Source organism: Phyllobates terribilis, unplaced genomic scaffold (genome assembly GCF_046119375.1).
Source record: "Phyllobates terribilis strain yellow unplaced genomic scaffold, ASM4611937v1 Scaffold_1__5_contigs__length_1240528914, whole genome shotgun sequence".
In the NCBI taxonomy this organism is placed as follows: Eukaryota; Metazoa; Chordata; class Amphibia; order Anura; family Dendrobatidae; genus Phyllobates; species Phyllobates terribilis.
The window spans coordinates 851202957-851227091 of NW_027362761.1; the positions used below are offsets into that span (position 1 = coordinate 851202957).

General features: G+C 40.7%; 1 protein-coding gene across 2 annotated transcripts in view; it reads right to left on the reverse strand.

Moving 5' to 3' along the window:
- The window catches only part of LOC141153517 (tetraspanin-5), a 215835-nt gene that overhangs the window by 6555 nt on the left and 185145 nt on the right, over positions 1 to 24135 (reverse strand). For both annotated transcript variants that reach the window (XM_073638404.1, XM_073638397.1), the window contains exons 4-7: positions 20213 to 20383; positions 6661 to 6786; positions 6329 to 6376; positions 3699 to 3815 (exon numbers count right to left, since the gene is read on the reverse strand). In XM_073638404.1, coding sequence (XP_073494505.1) covers positions 3699 to 3815; positions 6329 to 6376; positions 6661 to 6786; positions 20213 to 20383 — 462 coding nt within the window. The remainder of the gene's footprint in view (positions 1 to 3698; positions 3816 to 6328; positions 6377 to 6660; positions 6787 to 20212; positions 20384 to 24135) is intronic.

Genomic DNA, 24135 nt, shown 5'->3' on the forward strand with positions numbered 1-24135 from the left:
AAAATAGTTAACAAAAAACACCTGGAAAGGCTTCCTAAGAGTTTAAAAAGGTCCCTTAGTCTGTTTCAGTAGGCTCCACAGTCATGGGCAAGACTGCTGACTTGAGAGATGTCCAGAAGGCAGTCATTGACACACTAAGTAATACAAAGTAAATTTTGAATTTCATTTGGAAATCAAGGTCCCAGAGTCTGGAGGAAGAGTGGAGAGGCCACAATCCAAGCTGCTTGAGGTCTAGTGTGAAGTTTCCACAATCAGTGATGGTTTGGGGAGCCATGTCATCTGCTGGTGTAGGTCCATTGTGTCAAGACCAAAGTCAGCACAGCTGTCTACCAGGAAATTTTAGAGCACTTCATGCTTCCCTCTGCCGACAAGCTTTTTGGAGATGGAAATGTCATTCTCCAGCAGGACTTGGCACCTGTCCACACTGCCAAAAGTACCAATACCTGGTTTAAAAACAACTATATCACTGTGCTTGATTAGCCAGCAAACTCGCCTGACCTTAACCCCATCTATGAGGTATTGTCAAGAGTAAGATGAGAGACCCCAGACCCAACAATGCAGATGAGCTGAAGGCTGCTATCAAAGCAACCTGGGCTTCCATAACACCTCAGCAGTGCCACAGGCTGATCGCCTCCATGCCACGCCGCATTGATGCAGTAATTGATGCAAAAGGAGCCCCGACCAAATATTGAGTGCATTTACTGAACATACATTTCAGTAGGCCAACATTTCAGATTTTAAAAACATTTTTCAAGCTGTTGTTATAAAGTATTCTAATTTACTGAGATAATGACTTTTGTGTTTTCATTTGCTGTAAGCCATAATCATCAACATTAACAGAAATAAACACTTGAAATAGATCACTCTGCAATGACTCTATATAATATGAGTTTCACTTTTTGTATTGAAGAACTAAAATAAATTAGTTTTTTGATGATATTCTAATTTAGTGAGATGCACCTGTATTACAGATCCATGAGAGCTGTGGGCTCTTTTGGACATTTTGCATTGGACCTCACAAGTTTTAAGTTACACCACTGAGCACCAACATATCCACACTAGGAACAATCCCTTTGAAAGCATCATTTTTTGAAAACTCTGGAGAAATCCACTAACTCACAGGGAGGGCAGAAAAACTCCATGAAGTGTTGTCCTTGGTTGGATTCACACTCAGAAACCAAATGTGCATGCCAACATTGCCAACCATTGAGAAACTGTGCAATATTTATATGAAAGGTCTCTAAGGTCTGATTCACTTGTTGTGTTTTAGGCCCCATGGATACAACAACATGGCACTTCTATGAAGTACTTAAGATTAAAATGGGTTTTCACACTGTATTGGTACTGTATAAGTTCCCAAAGTATATCCGGCTTCAAAACCTCTCCTCTTGGACAGTATTTTAGGTAAAAAAAAATGCTCATACAATTTCAAATACATAATAAGAATGCAAATACACTAAGCACTCCCAGTAATAAGGTATAATAAAGTATTGGATCAAAAACAGGTTCCTATAAAGAGTTTAGTTAATATATGAAACCATTGGTAACATAATCCATGCGCATGAACACCATGAATCCCATTATAGAATTCTAAAGAAATCACTGTCCACAACATCATGTGAAAAGGTTAGTCTTAAAATCAACTTGTAGGTAATTGAGGCTGCAACTTACCAACCAATTGACTCTAATTAGCATGAGTAGTCGTGCAAGGGGTTTAATGTGCACATCCAGCTCTTATAGGTGATGAATGTCCCATATTTCATGCAACTCCACTAGTAGTATCCCGTGCATAGAGCCGAGGCCAGTATAGCTCTGAAGCAGCTACTGTGTTCCAGTAGCAACCGAGAACTTCCGTCAGGCACCGATGACAGCTGATCGGCGGGGTTTCCGGGTCTCGGACGCCGCACTGATCAGATATTGAAGGCCTGTCCTAAGGGTATGCCGTTAGTAAAAAAGTAGTAGCCAACCACTTTAAGGTCTATTTACATTACTCAACTGCGGATCAATTTCTTGTTTGCTATCAGCAGTCGCTTACTAGCCTGTTTACACAGTCAGATCACTCCTCAGAGGCGCACTGAACGATCTGCAATAGATTGTTCAGTGACATAGGCTGCCATTTTTTTCAGCAGCACAGTTTACTCAGGATGTTGTGCTGCCGAGAACGATGATCTTTTGTGCAGCACCAAAGATTCTTTAACATGATGAAAGAGGCTTTTTCTCATCGGTCAGGTGATCGTCAGGACTACAAAATGATCATGTTTAAGAGCATTCATTGGAAGGCTTGTTCACGATAATCTTGCAGTGTAAATGCACCCATAACCTTTTTCCCCCCGTGGAATTAAACTATGGCAGGGAGTTGTATCTTCCTCTTCCTACATGCGCTGGTGGCTTTTCCTAACCTTGTTTATGGGGGAGAAATAGCTTTTGGCCTAATGGACAAGCCAAGTGTAACTCTTAAACGGAATCTGTCAGCAGGTTTTTGCTGTGTAATCTTAAGACAGCAGGCGATAGAGGCTGAAACACAGAATTCAGGGATATGTCACTTGTCAAAGTGCGTGATGTAGTTTTCTAACTGTGAAGGATTTATCACTAAGAGATTAACATTGCTGGGCTAGTCCGGCAGCTAAAAAGATCACCGTCTATGGGCTTTGTACACAGAGATCCTGGTGTGGGCGGGGTTAGCTTTCTCAGCTCTGCTTCATTCTAAATCTAAAAGCTCTGATTGTGTGAGAACTGCTGCACCCAGTAATCTGAGTGATACATCATTGGATTCAGTGTCTCTTTGCTTACATTATGCTACTCTCAGATGAGGTAAAAAAAACCTGTTGACAGATTCCCTTTTAATGTACGATAGCCTTTCAACTCATCCCCTGTTCAGATGGCCAATAAAGATATTTACCTAAAATACTGCTTGGTGATCTGCAGGAACTAATATCTAATATTATGTACACGTCATGAACATATATTGCCATTTTACCTTTGCACAAGTACCCATCTTATCAATGTGGATTTTGCACTCATGGCATTCCATTGGTAATAAATGATATATGGAGGTCTGTCACTGTGTGACTTATTCCAAGCAGAGTCACACTTTGAAGATAAACAGGGGACTGATGACTAATGCATTTCTTTGCAGCAGTGAGTTTGAAATTCGCATACTGCAGTGAACAAAGAGAATTTGATGTATAGTATGTGTTCTAACACTGGCATTCATCCATGGCCAGCTGCAGCAGACTTGGATCATCACGCCGCAAAGTTATGCTCCATGATAAAAGAACATTGGAAAGGCAGTAAACTAAGCTGACATTACAAGCACTGCATAATATCCAGAAGATATATAAACTCTGATAAATGGTGATAAGAGTTGAATATGCATACGATGAAGAATGGTAAAAAGAAGGGCAGCTTAGTGTACCTGAAAAGCAATGGATAAAATCTGGAAGCACTGGGCGATAATTCATTCTAACTACTATTTACTACATGTACTAATGCAGAGATTTAGATGGTTCTTTGCTGCAGAAAAATGAAAAACTGAACTTTTAATTTTACAGCATACAGATTAAGGCTATATTCACATTTTTGTTAGGAATTTTGGATTTTCTGTTGTGTCATAGGAATAGAAAACCAGCATATAATGGACCTCATTGACTCGCTATTTGGGTACATTTCAGTACACCCCGATTACTGATGCCATTTACCTGCAGTAATGCAATGCCTATGAACACCCCGGCCACAATGGTTAGATTATCTTGCAACCACTTCTCAAACTGGGGAACACAGCCTTTGGTATGTATGGTTGCTTGCTGGTCAAGTTCCTGCAAGAGAAGAAAACTCAATTATAGACTTTTAAGACCCCATTCACATTTTTGTTTTATGGAGCTCCCAGCATGGATAGCTCCTAGGATGGATGCTAGCTCAGCCCAGGGGATTAACCCAGCAGAGGGTCCAGTATACATTAATTTACAGCAAAAAAATGATTATGGAATAACGTAAACTATTCTATTTAATCACGTGATGCAGTAAAAAGCATATCTGTTAAATGGATACTGTAATAGTCTGTGGTTTTCATATGCCACTTTATAGAATGCTGAATCATCTGGTCTATTGTGGTAGTCTCCTTGTATCTTTGTGAAATGAAAATTGTGTGTAATCATTGACATTAAGGTTTGGGTGTCATACATTAGTAACTAAGTAGTTAAAACACTAACCAAACTTTTGTTCTGTTGTGGCAGGCATTATTGAAAAAGTAACAAGGGAAAGTGCAACAATATGGGTGGTCACTGTCACTTTTAAATTGACTTCTTACAAGAGTTGTCCACCTTTGAGGACAACTTTTTTCTTAATTAAATGCATGCAATTGGGGCTAAAAATCAATTTTGCGGTTGGGTTTAATTAAAAATGTTGCACTGTTTGCCTCCTATAACCACTGTATTACACGGTCTGTACAAGAGCCTTGGATGCCGGCAGGTAAGCAGCAGTACTCCGGCTACTGTCCGGCAGCCACAGTCTACTGTCATGGCAGATGGAATGGGACATGTGATCATTCGCATCAATTCAAATTATCTTCCTTGAGTACATAAGGATTGGGCAACTTGATGTCTAGAAAATAGAATCAGGAGGTCCAACATTAGTTGTTTGGTCAGTGTTGCCAGAATCATCTAATATAAACCTGGGTAAAGTGTGACCCATGAGCCACATCTGGTCTTCTGACTGTTCCTGTCTGGCTTGTGGACCAAAAAAATCAAAGGGATACACTGAACCAGTGGCCGCACCTTGCAGCCGCTCCCCCCAGCTCGGTGTCCCGATTTCACCGCTATCTGTGTCCTCAAGATTCGGAGAGTGGTGAATATAATGGTGGAGGAGGGAGCTGCCCGTTCCTTCTTCCACCATTGAGCGTGTGTGACTGAGACAGCAGACTCAATCATGCAACTACATCACGTCTGCTGTGTGGAGCACAGCGCCCACAGCAAGGAATGGATCAGAAAAACGGAGGAGTGAGGTGAGCATGTACTTGTTTTTTGTTTTTTTTTAATGTGGGAATGCTTAGGAGCATGATACACAGGCACCGGGTGTAGGCTCATACTGTATATAGAGCCGTGTGTGGGCTCATACCATATTTATATATATACAATTCCAATTTCATATATTTCATGTTTGCATGCTATAGCACTACATATCGCTACTTTATTTGTTAGTTATATATGGAGATGGCTACTCTTAGTATGCACCTGTACGCACCTGTTCCCTGTTTGGAAGTGACGGTCAGTCGCTTGATATTTGTATACACAAGCCCTCTGTGTAGGGGGGGCTGTGTGTGGGCTCATACTGTATATAGGAGGGCTGTTTGTGGGCTCACACTGTGTAGGGGGGCTGTGTGTGTCCTCATACTGTATATAGGGGGGTCTGTGAGGAACATCATACCATGTGTGACAACTGTCATACCATGTGTGGGGGCTGTGAGGATTGTTATACCGTGTGTGAGGGGCAGTGAGGACTGTCATACCGTGTGTGAGGGGCTGTGAGGACCATCATACTTTGTCTGGGGGCTGAGAAGACCATTATACCATGTGTGGGGGTCTGCGAGAACCGTCAAACTATGTGTTATGTGTGGGGTGCAGTGAAGGCCATTACGCCGTGTGGGGGGCTGTAGGGGCCGTCATACAGTGTGTGGATCGCTGTGGGGACTGTCATACTATATGTGAGAGACTGTGAGACTCATCCTACCGTGAGGGATGAGCTGAGAGAGCGTTCTACCATGTGTGGGGAGGGCTGTGAGAACATTATACTATGTGGGGGCTGTGGCGACATTATACTGTGTGGGGGGAACTATTGATCAATGTACAGGGGCTGAATAAAAGGAATGTATGATTTATAAACTTAATAAAAAGCAGTAAATTATATTGTGCTGATTAGCTGCTCTAGATAAGAATATGTTATAATAATCCGTATCATTAAATGTATTAGTAATAGCAGAGAGTCAGCATATATAATTCTGCTCAATAAGTTTTAGAAATAATATTAATATAAAACAATAATAATTAGTATTAATATTTATATTGAGCAGAAGTAATTTCAGACGTTTGTTTCGGCCCTCCACAACAGTCATCTTTCATGTGGCCCCTCGGGAAAATTAATTGCCCACTCCTAATCTAATATGTATGGCTAGCTTGACTTCTTTATGTTTTGGGGGACATTTTCTTTGGGCATTTATCTTGTGTTTTAATCTGTGTTACTTTGGTGAAGTGTCTCACTGCAATATCAAACCTCTTTAGATTCCCAAGAGTAAAACATGAAGCCAATTTGCAGAACAGTAACGACTCATACTTACCGACTTTTGCCTGACATCATATCCACATTGAGTGTTAATGACGTCTTCCTACAAATGATAAAAATGAACATATTAATATCAGAAATGTGGAAATGCACAAAGTACATTTTCTTTCTACTGTCCTACTATTGTCATCTGTTAACATTTCTACAATCTGGAAGACATAGGCATACTGCGATACAATGATCCATGTCACGGGTCTCAATGCCACACTGTTTAATTCATGGACATTAAATATTGCTAAGAATGATACCAGTATAATTTATCTCATATTGCCAGAGGTGTGGAAGTATGGTAGATGCCCCAAGGATATGGGATAAAAAGAAGCGTACAGCAGGGTCTTTCGTGCAGCAGGAGAATGGCACCCCACAGCGCTCTCGACTAGCATTGGCATCGGTGCAGTTGAAGTAAATATTCAGATTCCAATCATCAGCTCCAAATGCCCCACAGCACTGCCACTATGGAGAGAAACAAAGACGACACATCATAAGTTACTACGTTTTTCATCACTGAATCCTCCCCTAGAACAATGCTCCACCCAACAATTGTTTTCTTTCCATAGCAAAGTACAATCCAATTTAATAGAATGAAATTTACAAAACTCTGTTAGTGCATACAGTATCTCCAAGGGCTATTCCGCTGCAGAAACGGACATTACACAAAGTGAAATCTGAGCTTACATTGAGTATGGTGCAGATTTTCTGTGAAAACTAGATACAGATTTGGAACAGATTCCTCTCTCCTCCTGTACCAGTTGCTGACTTGTATTATTCAAAATTATTGTAATTATTTTTGCTATGTATATCCCTTTCACATGTAAAGCGCCATGGAATAAATGGCGCAATAATAATAATAATAATAATATTTTTCAGTGTGAACAAACTCTTAGGCCTCATTCACACGTTCAGTATTTGATCAGTATTTTACATCAGTATTTGTAAGCCAAAACCAGGAGTGGGTGATAAATGCAGAAGTGGTGACATTTTTCTATTATACCTTTTCTCTGATTGTTCCAGTCCTGGTTTTGGCTTACAAATACTGATGTAAAATATTGATAGTGTGAATGTGGTCTTGGACCTGCCCTCATCGCAATGGTGTTCTGTCCCTGCTTCAACTGAACAATAAATGACATTTAATTTAAGACCAGTGCCTACATAAAATTGAAGCGGTGCCTGGAGATATACCGTATTTGTGTCTAATTTGTCCTCTTGCACAAGAGGCAGTGATGGCCGACACTAGAACAGCTTTCAAAAAAGAGCTGGATGATTTTCTCAATACACATAACATTGTGGGTTACAGTTACAGTAAATTAGACAAAATGTTACACCTATAGTAGTACATTTAGTACGGTAATAGTAATTACATAACTAGTATCATAATTAGGTTTGATCCATGGTTCTAGGACTGACCCCTTTTTCTCAGGGTGAAGAAGGAGTTTTTCCCCTTGACGCAAATTGGCTGAATGTGTCCTGGGGTTTTTGCCTTCTTCTGGATCAACAGATTTAGGCATATGGATTTTAGTAATATCATTATTATAATCACAAGAGTAATACAAAATATAAAACTAATTAAAAAAATTATAAACGGGTACATTTGTAATAGTGCAGTAATAATAAAAATGGTAATAATACATTTGTGAGGCCTAGCCCCAGTAAGTTAGTGTAGTGTTAGTATATGGAGTACAATTGGGGGAGAAAGGCTGAACTTGATGGACCTAGGTCTTTATTCAACCTACGTTACTATATAAGTATTTTATTATTCCATTCAAAGCATTTGGTTACTACAGAAATAACAGATGTTAGCTGGAACTATTAATGGGAAGCCATTACAGTCAGCGCCCATGAGGAGTGCCACAAAGCTTTATATGTCCTCTGAACAGCACATAATTCTGCATTACTGAATTCTGTAACAATGCAGATTTCTTCTTTGGGAAACCGGGTGACCAGCCATATGGGCAGTGCAATGTCTGCCATCAGTACTTATCACCTAACAACTATTATGCATGTGGGAAAGCAGAAGAATAGCTGATAAGGAAGGCGAATGGCTTTTTACAGGAGAGTCTTTCTAAACTAATCTGAGCAATTTATTATCAACTTTGACTTTATAGTAACATTTTTATTGCTGATGTCACTAAGACTAAAGTCAAACCACCTTTTACATACAGTAGGCACAAAACAAAAAAAATCCTACATTGTACAATATCTGTAGACATCTATGCGATGGGCATATAATAGTAGAGCCTTTTTTTTAGCCTATCTGTCAGGCTATAGCGTGCACCCGACCGAAAAGGTATTGTGAACACTGACTGATAGGGGTCGCTATCTCCCCTCTGTTAATATTCTTTAGCATACATGATTGCCAATTGTACACACCTATATTTCAACAATATCTTCTTTGACTGTCCTCATTATCAGCTTTCAGAAAAAGTATAGTTTCATCTTTTGGAAGGTTTCTTTGTTTTTTAGAAAGTGTATGTCTGAAAAGAGGATGTCTTAAAGAAGTCTTAAAGAATTCCTTAGAATAGATTGTCAATGTCTGATTGGTGGGGGTCCAAACCCAAGGCTACAACATTACAGCCCTCATCAAGTTATATGGGGCTGAGCTGTACTACAAGACACGGCTATACAGAGAAGATTGGGTACTATGGAGAGGGGGTTATGCTGTTCCTATGTTTTGCTCCTTGAGTTGGACCACTAGCAATCACATATCAATGGCCTATACTAAGAATAGTCAAACAATATTAATTTACTCGAAAATAGGTCTGCATTTATTAAGTGAGAAAAAAATCCTGCATAAATAAAGAATATTAAATACTTTATAAAGATTTTAAGGCTGCGTTCCCACGGTGAGTGTTTGGTGAGTTTTTTATATTGCAGATTTTCAACTTTATTAACATACCTAGGTGCAGATTACACGTGTTTTTGATGCGTTTCCGCTACGGAAATGCACTTAAGATGCATGTGCGATTTTTACCTGCAGATTTTCTGCAACTAATGCAAGTCTATGAGGAAAATCAGTGTATAAAACTCAATACATCCACAAGAGAAACTGACATGTTATGGATTTTAAACACAGGTCAGATTACACTGAGTAAAAAGGTAAATCTCATCCACTGTGCTAGAACTGTAAGACGCAATGTAAAAAAAATCACCCAAAACTCATTATAATAACCTAAAAGAGTTAACTGGGACTTTTTTAGCTTTTTCTCATGGGGCTAAGAACTTGCAAGCAGGTAGTTGATGTGGCTGAGAGCGATCACTGACCAATTCTGCTGCTTCACATCAACAGAGCTGCTCTTCCTCTTCCGGGATGCTCGACTGACAGGGTGTGACTGGCGATGTCATGCTGGTTGACAGTTATGCAGCGGGAAGTGGCCTGTCAGTCAACATGGCATTGCCAGTCACTCCCGTCAACAGAGCAGAGTGGAAGAGAAGCCATGAATGCGGCTATGACTGATTCGGCAAAAGAAAATAACACCTTTAACCTCAAGGAATTTCATGTTAATAGAGGACTTTTCCATACCAGTGAAGATATCAGAAAAATATGGTATTTAGATACAAAGCAAAGAGCAAAGCGTACAGCCAGGCATAGGATGTAGAAGTCAGCTGATGAGATCAGGAGATGAAATTATGTTCTCAGAAGTAAATCAGGAAGGATGCGCGGCCCACTAATTCCCTCGGACCTTTCCTGATAGAACTTTAGCTCAGAGATGTCAAGTGCAGTAATGACAGTAAGTGATTTCCAAGGACAATGTGTGAATTAAATAATGTGGATTTCAGCAAAACACTCTATATTTAGATCTATGGCCAGGATGCACTTAAGCAGTATATCTATATGACATTGAAATAAAGTTTATGCCTGGAAAGTTTGAGGAACAGATGGAAATCCAGTTTCCTGACAGATAATGCTCACTGTTTTAGACGATTATTTTCCAAAATGATTAATGATTGGAAGTAGCTATCTGAAGCCCCAAATGACTCCTGGCGCTAATTCTCATTCTTAGATAAAACTCTTCTCGTCATCTGTTTCCCTTCTCTGCAGATAGCTGTTGTTACCACAAGATAGGCTCTGCAATTCGGAGGCACCATTCTTGTCTGGAAGAAATCCAGCAATCAAGAGGAACTCTCCTCTAAACTTTAATCAAAACCAGTGGAGATGCTACAACCGTTCAGGACACTCCAGGAATAGAAAAACTGTGCAGACTAAGCCTACTCTTTTTCTTAAATAGGCCTCCTTATGAATTAACCCCTCCAGGACATGCCCAACTTGGCTTTTCAGAATTGGACGATTTTTTTTTTTTTTTCATTTTTAAGATATATGTTTAATTTAACATATCACCATCTTACAAGCTTAAAGTTGTCATTTTGGGAAGAGACCTAATTTTGTATAGACAAACAGCGTAATAAAATTGTTGCTATGGAGATGCCAAATATGTCTACATATTTGATGTATTCAAATTTATATTTAATAAAGTACATATGTTGCAAAAATGGCTTTTGTTTACACTTTACTTTTTCAACACATTCTATCTTTTTCCTTTTTTAATTTTTTTTTTTTAAATTGCATATTACCCCTTGTATGTTAAATACTCTGGTATTTGTTAGGGCATCCATAAGTAAGACAAGCCTAGGTTCTTTGTCCTTTCAATGGGAGTTCCTGTGACCAGGGGCAAATGGTAGAGACGACCCAGTCAGGAAGCTAATATGTGCTGGAGACACTGCTTGGCGTTTCCAGTTCTGACTTACACAGGACACTGCTGTTTTTTCTCAATACTGCTTTTGACAAGACATCAGGTGGAGGAGCCCTCTAGGCAGCCGTTTTTGTAGTATGAAACTTATATATTCAAACTAGGGATCTGAAGTGTTGAGGACAGAGACCCTTAGGGTTCGGTCACACTGCCGTATATTCTCTCATGAGAGAGAATCGGGCCGATTATTCTAATGACACTCTGCTCTGTAAGAGTTTGACCCGAGTGTCATCTGAGTGTGATCCGATTCTCTCATGAGAGAATCACAGCACAGGTGTGGAGAAGATGGAAAACTAAATTTCTCCATCTTCTCCATTGTCTGGGATGACATCCGAGTGCAGTCCGATGAGTCGCACGCACACATAGACTTATGGGTGCGCATGGTCCGAGTATCGGAGCCACACGCAGCATGCTGCGGGTGTTTTCTCATGCCAAACTGGCATGAGAAAATAAACGCTGATCTGCACTGCCCCATAGTATAACATTGGTCTGAGCACTATCCGATAAAACATCAGATAGAACTCGGCCGCGTTATACGGCAGTGTGAGCATACCTTAATAGTGAGACAGGCTGCATTGTTGTGAATGAAAATTCTCTTTGCCTAAAATCTTCAATAACATTTTTCTTTACAAGCGTAATGCACTGGGATATATATGCATAGACTGTATGTCTGTATGTCAAGACATAAGATGGTTAAAAAAAAGCTGAAAAGCAAGGGCTCACACTCATCTGCGTTTATAAAAATCAGTCCGATGTTGTTCCTGAAAAGTCGGATGAGTGTCACTCAAGTGTCATGCGAGTATCATGAGAGTACAATGCGATTTTTCTTACCTAGCACCCGTATGACATGCGTATGCAATGCATTTTTAACATCAGCTTTTAAATACAGGAATTCTCTATGTAATTTCAAGCTAGTTTACTAACTAATAGAACAATCTTAGATACAGATATACGGGCAGATAGATAGAAAGCTAGATAGATACATACAGTGCCTACAAGTAGTATTCAACCCCCTGCAGATTTAGCTGGTTTGATAAGATGCAAATAAGTTAGAGCCTTCAAACTGCAAACGAGAGTAGGTTTTATGAACAGAAGCATAAATCTTACAAACCAAAAAGTTATGTTGCTCAGTAGAATTTTATTAAATTTTAAACATAAAAGTGTGGGTCAATTATTATACAACCCCTATGTTTAATATTTTGTGGAATAACCCTTGTTTGCAATTACAGCTAATAATCGTCTTTTATAAGACCTGATCAGGCCGGCACAGGTCTGTGGAGTTATCTTGGCCCACTCCTCCATGCAGATCTTCTCCAAGTTATCTAGGTTCTTTGGGTGTCTCATGTGGACTTTATTCTTGAGCTCCTTCCACAAGTTTTCAATTGGGTTAAGGTCAGGAGACTGACTAGGCCACTCCAACACCTTGACTTTTTCCCTATTGAACCAGGCCTTGGTTTTCTTGGCTGTGTGCTTTGGGTCGTTGTCTTGTTGGAAGATGAAATTACGACCCATCTTAAGATCCTTGATGGAGGAGCGGAGGTTCTTGGCCAAAATCTCCAGGTAGGCCGTGCTATCCATCTTCCCATGGATGCGGACCAGATGGCCAGGCCCCTTGGCTGAGAAACAGCCCCACAGCATGATGCTGCCACCACCATGCTTGACTGTAGGGATGGTATTCTTGGGGTCGTATGCAGTGCCATCCAGTCTCCAAACGTCACGTGTGTGGTTGGCACCAAAGATCTAGATCTTGGTCTCATCAGACCATAGAACCTTGAACCAGTCTGTCTCAGAGTCCTCCAAGTGATCATGAGCAAACTATAGACGAGCCTTGACATGACGCTTTGAAAGTAAAGGTACCTTACGGGCTTGTCTGGAACGGAGACCATTGCGGTGGAGTACGTTACTTATGGTATTGACTGAAACCAATGTCCCCACTGCCATGAGATCATACCGGAGCTCCTTCCTTGTTGTCCTTGGGTTAGCCTTGACTCTTCGGACAAGCCTGGCCTCGGCACGGGAGGACACTTTCAAAGGCTGTCCTGGCCGTGGAAGGCTAACAGTAGTTCCATAAGCCTTCCACTTACGGATGATGCTCCCAACAGTGGAGACAGGTAGGCCCAACTCCTTGGAAAGGGTTTTGTACCCCTTGCCAGCCTTGTGACCCTCCACGATCTTGTCTCTGATGGCCTTGGAATGCTCCTTTGTCTTTCCCATGTTGACCATGTCTGAGTGCTGTTCACAAGTTTGGGGAGGGTCTTAAATAGTCAGAAAAGGCTGGCAAAAGAGATCTTTAATCCACACATGTGAAGATCATTATTCTTGGTGCCTGAACTACTTCTTAATACTTTAGGGGGACCAAACAGAATTCTTGTGGTTTGAGGGGTTGAATAATAAATGACACTCTGAATTAACTTTTTACGTTTTAAAAAAAAAAAAAAAAAAAAAAAAAAAAAAAATTTGCTGCAGTGCATTTCCCACTTCCAGGCTGATCTACAGTACAAATGTCACAATGCCAAGTTAATTCCGCATGTGTCAACCAGCTAAATCTGCAGGGGGTTGAATACTACTTGTAGGCACTGTAGATGTAACTGAGATATATAATTAGTGCAGGCAGTGCAGCTTACTGTATATGTATTTAGCTCATAATTAAATATGTTAAAAAAAATGGCCACGTCAGTGAGGTGACCGGGGTTCATCCACTATGACCTTTCTCATGTCAGCGCTACACACTGCAGGAGAGTTCTCACGCTCCTGTCTCAGTGGGTTCTGGCTAGCTTGTTGAGCGGTCGCATCATGCTATCGCTCAACAAACCACCCAGATGTAGAAGAGCAGGAGTTCTTCGTGGGACATATACAGTACAGACCAAAAGTTTGGACACACCTTCTCATTTAAAGATTTTTCTGTATTTTCATGACTTTGAAAATTGTACATTCACACTGAAGACATCAAAACTATGAAATAACACATGTGGAATTATATACTTAACAAAAAAGTGTGAAACTACTGAAAATGTGTCTTATATTCTAGGCTCTTCAAAGTAGCCACCTTTTGCTTTGATGACTGCTTTGCACACTCTTGGCATTCTCTTGATGAGCTTCAAGAGGTAGTCACCGGAAATGGTCTTCCAACAATCTTGAAGGAGTTCCCAGAGATGCTTAGCACTTGTTGGCCCTTTTGCCTTCACTCTGCGGTCCAGCTCACCCCAAACCATCTCGATTGGGTTCAGGTCTGGTGACTGTGGAGGCCAGGTCATCTGGCATAGCACCCCATCACTCTCCTTCTTGGTCAAATAGCCCTTACACAGCCTGGAGGTGTGTTTGGGGTCATTGTCGTGTTGAAAAATAAATGATGGTCCAACTAAACGCAAACCGGATGGAATAGCATGCCGCTGCAAGATGCTGTGGTAGCCATGATGGTTCAGTATGCCTTAAATTTTGAATAAATCCCCAACAGTGTCACCAGCAAAGCACCCCCACACCATCACACCACCTCCTCCATGCTTCACGGTGGGAACCAGGCATGTAGAGTCCATCCGTTCACCTTTTCTGCGTCGCACAAAGACATGGTGGTTGTAACCAAAGATCTCAAATTTGGACTCATCAGACCAAAGCACAAATTTCCACTGGTCTAATGTCCATTCCTTGTGTTCTTTAGCCCAAGCAAGTCTCTTCTGCTTGTTGCCTGTCCTTAGCAGCGGTTTCCTAGCAGCTATTTTACCATGAAGGCCAGCTGCACAAAGTCTCCTCTTAACAGTTGTTGTAGAGATGTGTCTGCAGCTAGAACTCTGTGTAGCATTGACCTGGTCTCTAATCTGAGCTGCTGTTAACCTGCTATTTCTGAGGCTGGTGACTCGGATAAACTTATCCTCAGAAGCAGAGGTGACTCTTGGTCTTCCTTTCCTGGGGCGGTCCTCATGTGAGCCAGTTTCTTTGTAGCACTTGATGGTTTTTGCAACTGCACTTGGGGACACATTCAAAGTTTGCCCAATTTTTCGCACTGACTGACCTTCATTTCTTAAAGTAATGACGGCCACTTGTTTTTTTTTACTTAGCTGCTTTTTTCTTGCCACAATACAAATTCTAACAGTCTATTCAGTAGGGCTATCAGCTGTGTATCCACCTGACTTCTGCACAACACAACTGATGGTCCCAACCCCATTTATAAGGCAAGAAATCCCACTTACTAAACCTGACAGGGCACACCTGTGAAGTGAAAACCATTTCTGGTGACTACCTTTTGAAGCTCATCAAGAGAATGCCAAGAGTGTGCAAAGCAGTCATCAAAGCAAAAGGTGGCTACTTTGAAGAACCTAGAATATAAGACATATTTTCAGTTGTTTCACACTTTTTTGTTAAGTACAGTTATATGAAAAAGTTTGGGCACCCCTATTAATTTTAAGCTTAATGTTTTATAAAAATGGTTTTTTTTTGCAACAGCTATTTCAGTTTGATATATGTAATTAATGTTGGACACAGTAATGTTTCTGCCTTGAAATGAGGTTTATTGTACAAACAAAAAATGTGCAATCTGCATTCAACAAAATTTGACAGGTGCATAAGTATGGGCACCTCACCAGAAAAGTGACATTAATATTTAGTAGATCCTCCTTTTGCAAAAATAACAGCCTCTAGTCGCTTCCTGTAGCTTTTAATGATTTCCTGGATACTGGATGAAGGTATTTTTGACCATTCCTCTTTACAAAACAATTCCAGTTCAGTTAAATTTGATGGTCGCCGAGCATGGACAGCCCTCTTCAAATGATCCCACAGATGTTCAATGATATTCAGGTCTGGGGACTGGGATGGCCATTCCAGAATATTGTAATTGTTCCTCTGCATGAATGCCTGAGTAGATTTGGAGCGGTGTTTTGGATCATTGTCTTGCTGAAAGATCCATCCCCTGCGTAACTTCAACTTTGTCACTGATTCTTGAACATTATTGTCAAGAATCTGCTGATACTGAGTGGAATCCATGCGTCCCTCAACTTTAACAAGATTCCTGGTGCTGGCAATGGCCACACAGCCCCAAAGCATGATGGAACCTCCACCAAATTTTACTGTGGGTAGCAAGTGTTTTTCTTGGAATGCTGTGTTTTTTTGCCGCCATGCATAACGCCTTTTTGTATGACCAAACAACTCAATCTTGGTTTCATCAGTCCACAGGACCTTCTTCCAAAAAGAAATTGGCTTCTCCAAATGTGCTTTTGCATACCTCAGCCGACTCTGTTTGTGGCGTGCTTGCAGAAACGGCGTCTTTCGCATCACTCTCCCATACAGCTTCTCCTTGTGCAAAGTGCGTTGTATAGTTGACCGATGCACAGTGACACCATCTGCAGCAAGTTGATGCTGCAGCTCTCTGGAGGTGGTCTGAGGATTGTCCTTGACTGATCTCACCATTCTTCTTCTCTGCCTTTCTGATGTTTTTCTTGGCCTGCCACTTCTGGCCTTAACAAGAACTGTCCCTGTGTTCTTCTATTTCCTTACTATGTTCCTCACAGTGGAAACTGACAGGTTAAATCACTGAGACAGCTTTTTGTATCCTTCCCCTGAACAACTATGTTGAATAATCTTTGTTCTCAGATCATTTGACAGTTGTTTTGAGGAGCCCATGATTCCACTCTTCAGAGGAGATTCAAACAGGAGAACAACTTGCAAGTGGCCACTTTAAGTAGCTTTTTTATGATTGCGTACACCTGGCTATGAAGTTCAAAGCTCAATGAGGTTACAAAACCAAAAAAAGTGCTTTAGTAAGACAGTAAAAAGTAGGTAGGAGTATTTAAAACAAGAAAATGATAATGGTGCCCATACTTATGCACCTGTCAAATTTTGTTTGAATGCAGATTGCACATTTTCTGTTAGTACAGTAAACCTCATTTCAAGGCAGAAACATTACTGTGTCCAACAGTTATTACATATATCAAACTGAAATAGCTGTTGCAAAAACACCAATTTTTATAAAACATTAAGCTTAAGATTAATAGGGGTGCCCAAACTTTTTCATATAACTGTATATAATTCCACATGTGTTAATTCATAGTTTTGATGCCTTTAGTGTGAATGTACAATTTTCAAAGTCATGAAAATACAGAAAAATCTTTAAATGAGAAGGTGTGTCCAAACTTTTGGTCTGTACTGTATGGATTATCTTCTTGACGGACAGATGAGGAATATGGTAGTTTATTATTTTTTTATTTTACAGTAATAAATGGGAAAAAGAGGGTGGGTAGTATTTATTTAAAATAAAGGAGTCTCTTTCTTTCAATTAAAGCACTTTATTCTGGCTGTGTAGTTATTACAATATGACTATTTGGTTAGTAATGGGACATCTTATAGATGCCTCTCCTTTACTAACCCCTGGTCTTGATGTCAGCTGACAATACAAAGCTGACATCAACCTTTATACTATTACCCCACTTGCCATTGCACCAGGGCAAATGGGAAGAGCGGAGGCTAAGTGCCAGAATTGGAGCATCTTATGGATGCACCATTTCTGGGGCGGCTGAGAACTGATGTTCTTAGTCTGGGAGGGGAACAATATCCATGGCCCCTTCCTAGCCTATTAATATCAGCCCGCAGCTGTCTGCCTAGCCTTTGCTGGCTATTAATTATAGGGGGGACCCCACATAATTTTTTGGGGGGATCCTCCATTTTAATAACCAGTAAAGGCTAAGTATACAGCTGTGAGCTGATATTATTAGCTTGGGAAGCTCCATGTTTATTACCCCCTTTCCAGGATATAAACCAGTTGTCTGGTTTCCCTCAGCTGATTATTAAAAATTCGGCGGACCACACGCCATTTTTTTCTTACATTTTGTAATTATTAGCTAAATACATGAACATTAAACTACACACGCACTGCACTAATTATATATGTCACTGACATCTTTCCAAGCATTTATTCTATGTATATACATATCTATTCTATCTATTCTATGCTGACGGGTCACGCTGTGATTTTACTGTACTCAGCTGATAAAATGTGGGGTTTTCTAGGAGATGTGTGCGTAAAAATCAGACGGCACACGCATGGTCTGTGTGCCGTGCGATATTTTTCTCGCACCTATAGACTTGCACTGGCGAGGTTCGTCCGATATATTCGCAGCCACTCGCAGCATGCTGTGATTTTTTTCTCAGTATGATATGAGCTGAGAAAAAAAATCGCAGATGAGCAGTGAATCATTCAATAACATTAGTCAGAGTGCAATCCGATTTTTTTATCAGACTGCACTCGTCCGTTTTTAACACAGATGAGTATGAGCTCTAAAAGTGAGATTTGTTTTATAAAAGTTACTTTAAAAAAAGTGAAGTCTAAACAGTGCATCACCAACATTTCAATCGGTGTTTAACATTACAAACTTGAAACAGATGTATGTCTCCTTTTGGAAAATTAGGTTTTTTTTTGTCTTCTTTGGTTGAAAATACAGGAAAATAAATTGAAATTTTATGCCATTTTAAAATACATCTATTATCTGTATATGTTAGTAATGTGTAATATGCATCTGTAATGTGTAGATGTTAGCCGGGCCGGGGCGTGGTTACAGCTGCTGTTCTCTATATATTGAGTGGTGAGTGAACCCGCGCTGGCACCACCCCCCGTGACTGAAACCCAAAGGCTGCCAGTAGGAATAAAGTACATTTTCTCACAGCATCGCGGGTCTAAGTGCCAGCGCCAGGTAGGTTCAGAACACTATCAATCCGCATATTAACCCCATATCTTCAGGTTATCTCCCTTTAAGTTTAAGTTGATTCACTGCCTACACTGCTGGGCCTATTGGACAGATCAATGCCCTAATATTGGTTATTGGTATGTTGTATAAATGTCTAAACAATGCTGTGATGTTAACCATTTAGGGTTTGTGCAAACGTCTTTTTTCAGATAGATATCGCTTGAAATCCGCAGGAAAAAGCGCTTAACAAAAATGCTAAAAAAATTAACATATGCACAGCAATGTCAAAATGACTTGCGGTGCATATGTTCAGTCTTTCTGAGCTTTTTTTTAACCACTTCAGGCTTTGACAGTCATGAAGCGACTAAAAGAATTGACCTGACCATTCTTCAGATGGCTTCCACTTTGAAGACACTCACTATTTTACAAGTACGCACATTCTTTTTGCTATGTTTTTTTTAGAGGAAACTAAGCAGAAGCGCCAAGTTTTTGAGGAGTTTTGCAGTTTTGAGAAGGATTTCGATAGTTTCCTCTCAGTTTCCATTTAGTTTCTGCTACAAAAATTATTTGAAAAACACTATGTGCACGTAGCTGCTGAGTGGAATCTCCTGGTTTTTGAAGACTTTCCGCTCAGATTCTGCTTAGTTTTTGGCAGAAAAACTCCTTTGAAAAATCTGAGTTTTTAGAGCTCGTTTTGGAGCAAAATCTGTGAGTTTGTAGAGCAGATTTTGGATCAGAAACTGAGCGTAAATTGAGAGGAAACTCAGCCTTCAAATCCGCCTCAAAAATGCAAAACTTCTCAAAAAACTTGAAGTTTCTGCTCAGCTTCCCCTACAAAAACCCGCAAAAAGGACCCTGCCACATGCAAACTAGTAAATCAGTTTTGCTGTGTATGAAGGGTTTCAAGTTTCCCACTGTTTTTCATTTGTTCATTCTTTTCCACAGTAGCTTTGTCCAATGTTCTGTATGTGCTTCTTTCACAAATCTGTCACTTAGGATTTACTTAGGAGTTACCTTAATGTAACTCTCTTTCCTTGTTCTCTTTTCTGGCTCCAAAAAGCATGTCTTGCTGTAAAGTGCACTTATGTGTGCACCCTGCTGTGCGATACAACACTCTTCCTAGTTGCACATTTGACAAGCTCAGAGCTGTACTTTTATGCAATTCCCATGTGCATAGCGTAGAAATAGAAAACTCATGTCAAATTTTTCTAAGTTATTTACTCTGCTTTCCCACTTATCCATTTTTCTCTATCTCACAATATATGATAAAAACATCATAAATAGAAATGAATTAAATAGGAAATTGAGTGGTGAAAGAAATATCCTTTACAAAATATCTGGCATTCTGCATTTTATATGGAGACAATAAGTCACACTTATTAGAACAATTTTTATACGGTATTATCCTGGGCACCATATACGGAACATTTATTATAACCTAGAATTACCACATGCCGGAATATTACATACGTATTCTTGTGTGAAGTCAATGAGGTTTTGCAGGTCAATATCGTCTCTGTAGGCTTTGATATTGCTGTTGATAAATATATATAGCTGATCCTTAATCCAGTCTTTAAAGACAAATGCCAGGACTCCAGCTGTGAGCTCCAAGAAAAAAATTATTCCCAAGAAAACAGAGAACTGTAAAGAAAGTAGAAATGGTTATGGCTATCTTTATAGAATACATATATACATTGCATAGCATGCAGAATCACACTGGCTTGATGCTGTCATTGTAAGTCACAAAAACTATCAGGTTTTCAAGCATAAACTGCTTTGGGAAAAGCTCTTTTTCTGGAGGAATTTTTGGAAGAGTTTTTCTTTTCCTGCATTGTTTCCTGAGGCAGTTTTGAAAAGTTTTTAAAGTATGTTCCTACTTTTTTTTAAGGTGGTTTTAGAGCAGGTCCGCTATGATTGGTATCCGCCTGAAAAAGTACAAAAAATGCTCAAAAGAATATAAATATTCATTTCTATGTAAAAAAAAAAAGTCTTGTTGTGCATATGTCCTGGCTTTTAAGTGTCTTAACTGCTTCAGGTTTCCACAGACGCCTAGCGGTTAAGAGAAGTAATCTGACCATTCTTCTGGTGTCTTCTGAAGAACCTCTATACTTTATAAACAAGCGCAGCAGCTCCGTACAGGGTGTTTAGATCTGACCAACGTCTGAGCAACAAACAGCTTATCGGTGAGGACACCGGGTGCTGGTCCCCCACGATCTGCTATTGATGACATATTATGAAGATAGATCATGAATACAGTGTGCCTGGACAACCCCTTTAAGTTCAACTCCTGAGTACAGATAATACAATCCTTTAATGTTCCTTCCAAATGAAATTTTTGGTTATTAACTAGGTCTCTGACAGAGAGCCTTCAAGCAGGGGCAGACATATCATTGGTGCAACCCATGCAGACGCACAGGGGCCCAAGAGATAAAGGGTTCACTATCACCTCCAAAGCAGGTGGAATTGTGCATTACGATCAGCTAATGGACTTCAGAGGGCCCATATATTATTTTGGTAAGGGTCTGTCTTCTGTCTGTGTCCACTCCTGTCTTCAGGTAGAGGTAAAGTCTCCTAGAAGATGATGACTCTTCCTCCAGACTCTGGGACCTTGATTTCCAAATGAAAATTGGAACTCTTGGACCTTGTGGAGTGTGTCAATGACTGCCTTTTGGACATCTCTCAAGTCAGCAGTCACCCATGATTGTGGAGCCTGCTGAAACAGACTAAGGGACCTTTTTAAATGCTTAGGAAGCATTTGTTACTCATTCTAATTTACTGAGATAATGACTTTTGTGTTTTCATTGGCTGTAAGCCATAATCATTAACATTAACAGAAATAAACACTTGAAATAGATCACTCTGTTTGTAATGACTCTATATAATATGAGTTCCACTTTTTGTATTGAAGAACTGAAATAAATTAACTTTTTGATGATATTCTAATTTAGTGAGATGCACCTATACTGCCCAAGATACACGTATTTTTGATAAATGAATGGACCTTATTTATTTATAAAAAAAATAATGCCCTCTTTGCATTGTAAGATAAAAAAATGCAAATCGCCATAGGGTCTTACCAAAGTTGCACAATGGGTGACGAATAGTAATGTGCTCACCTGATAACACAACCACTAATATACTAAAATACCAGCTGCTGCATCATCCACAAGCGTGTATGAGATATACTATATAACCATGGGATGTGGATTTTATCTGTACTGCTGATGTACATGTGGTTGTTATGTTCTGCTACCCGAGCTAAGGAAAGAGAGGAGATCTGTCCCTACGATAGAACTCAGCTTAATCCCTACGATGTAACAGGGGACCTGATCCTGCGATCAGACCTGCTAAAGTCCTAAGCTAGTCTGTACGGAGACCTATAGAGGTGGGGAAGGAATCCCTACAAGTACTAAGGACTGGGAGGAAAATGGGACACCTCCTAACAGAAATAGTAGCAGACAGACGAACAAACAAAATATATAGAACAAAGAGGTCCGTAGACCAAGCAAACTAACAGAGTTAGATACAGAGCACAGGCTAGCTAGAAAGTAGTTAAACAATGAAGTCCAGCAAAGCCAGAAGGGCGGAGCAGGATTAAATAGGCCAACAAGGTCATGTGACCAGCAAAGGAAAAAAAACCTAAGAGCAAGGTTCTAACAGTGGTTCTCTTGAGGAAGGAGTCAGTTTGACTTCGAACCGCATTGACCTTAAACCACTGTTCTTTAGTGATGAGCGAGCACTAAAATGCTCGGGTACTCGTTGCTCGGGTCGAGCAAATTGGAATGCTCGAGTGCTTGGTCCAAGGTACAATCCCAATGTAAGTCTATGGGAAACTTGACAAAAAAAGGAGGAGTTCCAGCTACAGGTAAGTCCAAAGATTCTTCTTTATTGAAATAAAATCAGATGCCAAAGCACATGTCCAAAAGAGGAACGCGTTTCGAACGCAGATGTTGCGTTCTTAATCCAAGCTAGATAAGAATGGCAAATGCCTGGTATGTATATAAGGCTCCACCAATAAAACTACATACTGTACATAAGTGACGTGACTGTTTTAAAAACAAATGGTGCTATGCTAAATGGTGATTTATGTATGTAGTTTTATTGGTGGAGCCTTATATATATATATCAAGCATTTGCCATTCTTATCTAGCGTTTTCAGATGGGAATTTTTTCACTACTTATGCAACAAGGGCCTTCTCATACTGCCCCATTTTATTAGGCCTGTCCTGCAAAGGAATAAGAGACATAAAGTTCTCCCTGTAGCGTGGGTCTAGAAGCGTCACCAACCAGTGATGACTGTCAACCAAAATTTGGACGCGAGAGTCACGGGAAAATCAGCATAACATAAACTTAGCCATGTGTGCCAGACTGCAAAGAGGCAAGACTTTCGTGTCCTCACCAAGAGGACGACTGACCATGCTCTCCTCCTTCTCCTCCCTGTCCTCAGGCCATCCACGCTGAACAGACAGTATGGCAGTTGTGCAGGTAGTACAGTCTATAGCGCAGGAAACTAGCTCCTGTTCTTCCTCCTCCTCCTCATTGTCACCCAATCCATGTTGGGATGAGATGAGGCTGGGCTGTGTGTAATCACCCTGTATGGTTCCTTGCTCCATCTCATCGTGCTCCACCTGCAATGCATCCTCTTTGATTGTGAGCAGAGAGCGTTTCAGAAGGCAGAGAAGTGGGATGGTGACGCTAATTATGGCGTCATCGCCGCTCACCATCTTGGTGGAGTCCTCAAATTTTGGAGGATGGTACAGATGTCTGACATCCATGTCCACTCCTGAGGTTTTATGTGCGGAGTCTGACCTGAATACCGACGGCCTTGTTGATGCAGGTAGTCAACAATTGCCCTCTTCTGCTCACAAATCCTGCCCAACATCTGCAATGTTGAGTTCCAATGCGTGGGAAAATCACACACCAGTCGGTGAGCCGGAAGCTGCAAATGCTGCTGAAGCATGGCAAGAGTGGCAGAAGCTGTAGCTGACTTTCTAAAATGGGCACACAGGTGGCATACTTTGACAAACAGATCCGACAGATCCGGGTAGGTTTTGAGAAACTGCTGAACCATGAGGTTAAGCACATGGACCAGGCATGGTACATGTGTGAGCTCGCCTCGCCTCAGAGCCGCCACCAGGTTCCGGCCATTGTCACACATGACCATGCCTGGCTGTAGGTTCAGCAGTGTCAGCCACAGCTGTCCACAACTCTTCAGCATTGTGTGATTTGTCACCTAAGCATATTAGCTTCAGCACAGCCTGTTGCCGCTTGGCCGAGGCAGTGCTTCCAGCTCGCAACTGATGTGATCATTTCGGAGATGGATGCTAAAGAGGAGGAGGAGGTGCAGGAGCTGTAGAATGTGGGAGAAACCCTGATTGACCCTGGGCCCACAA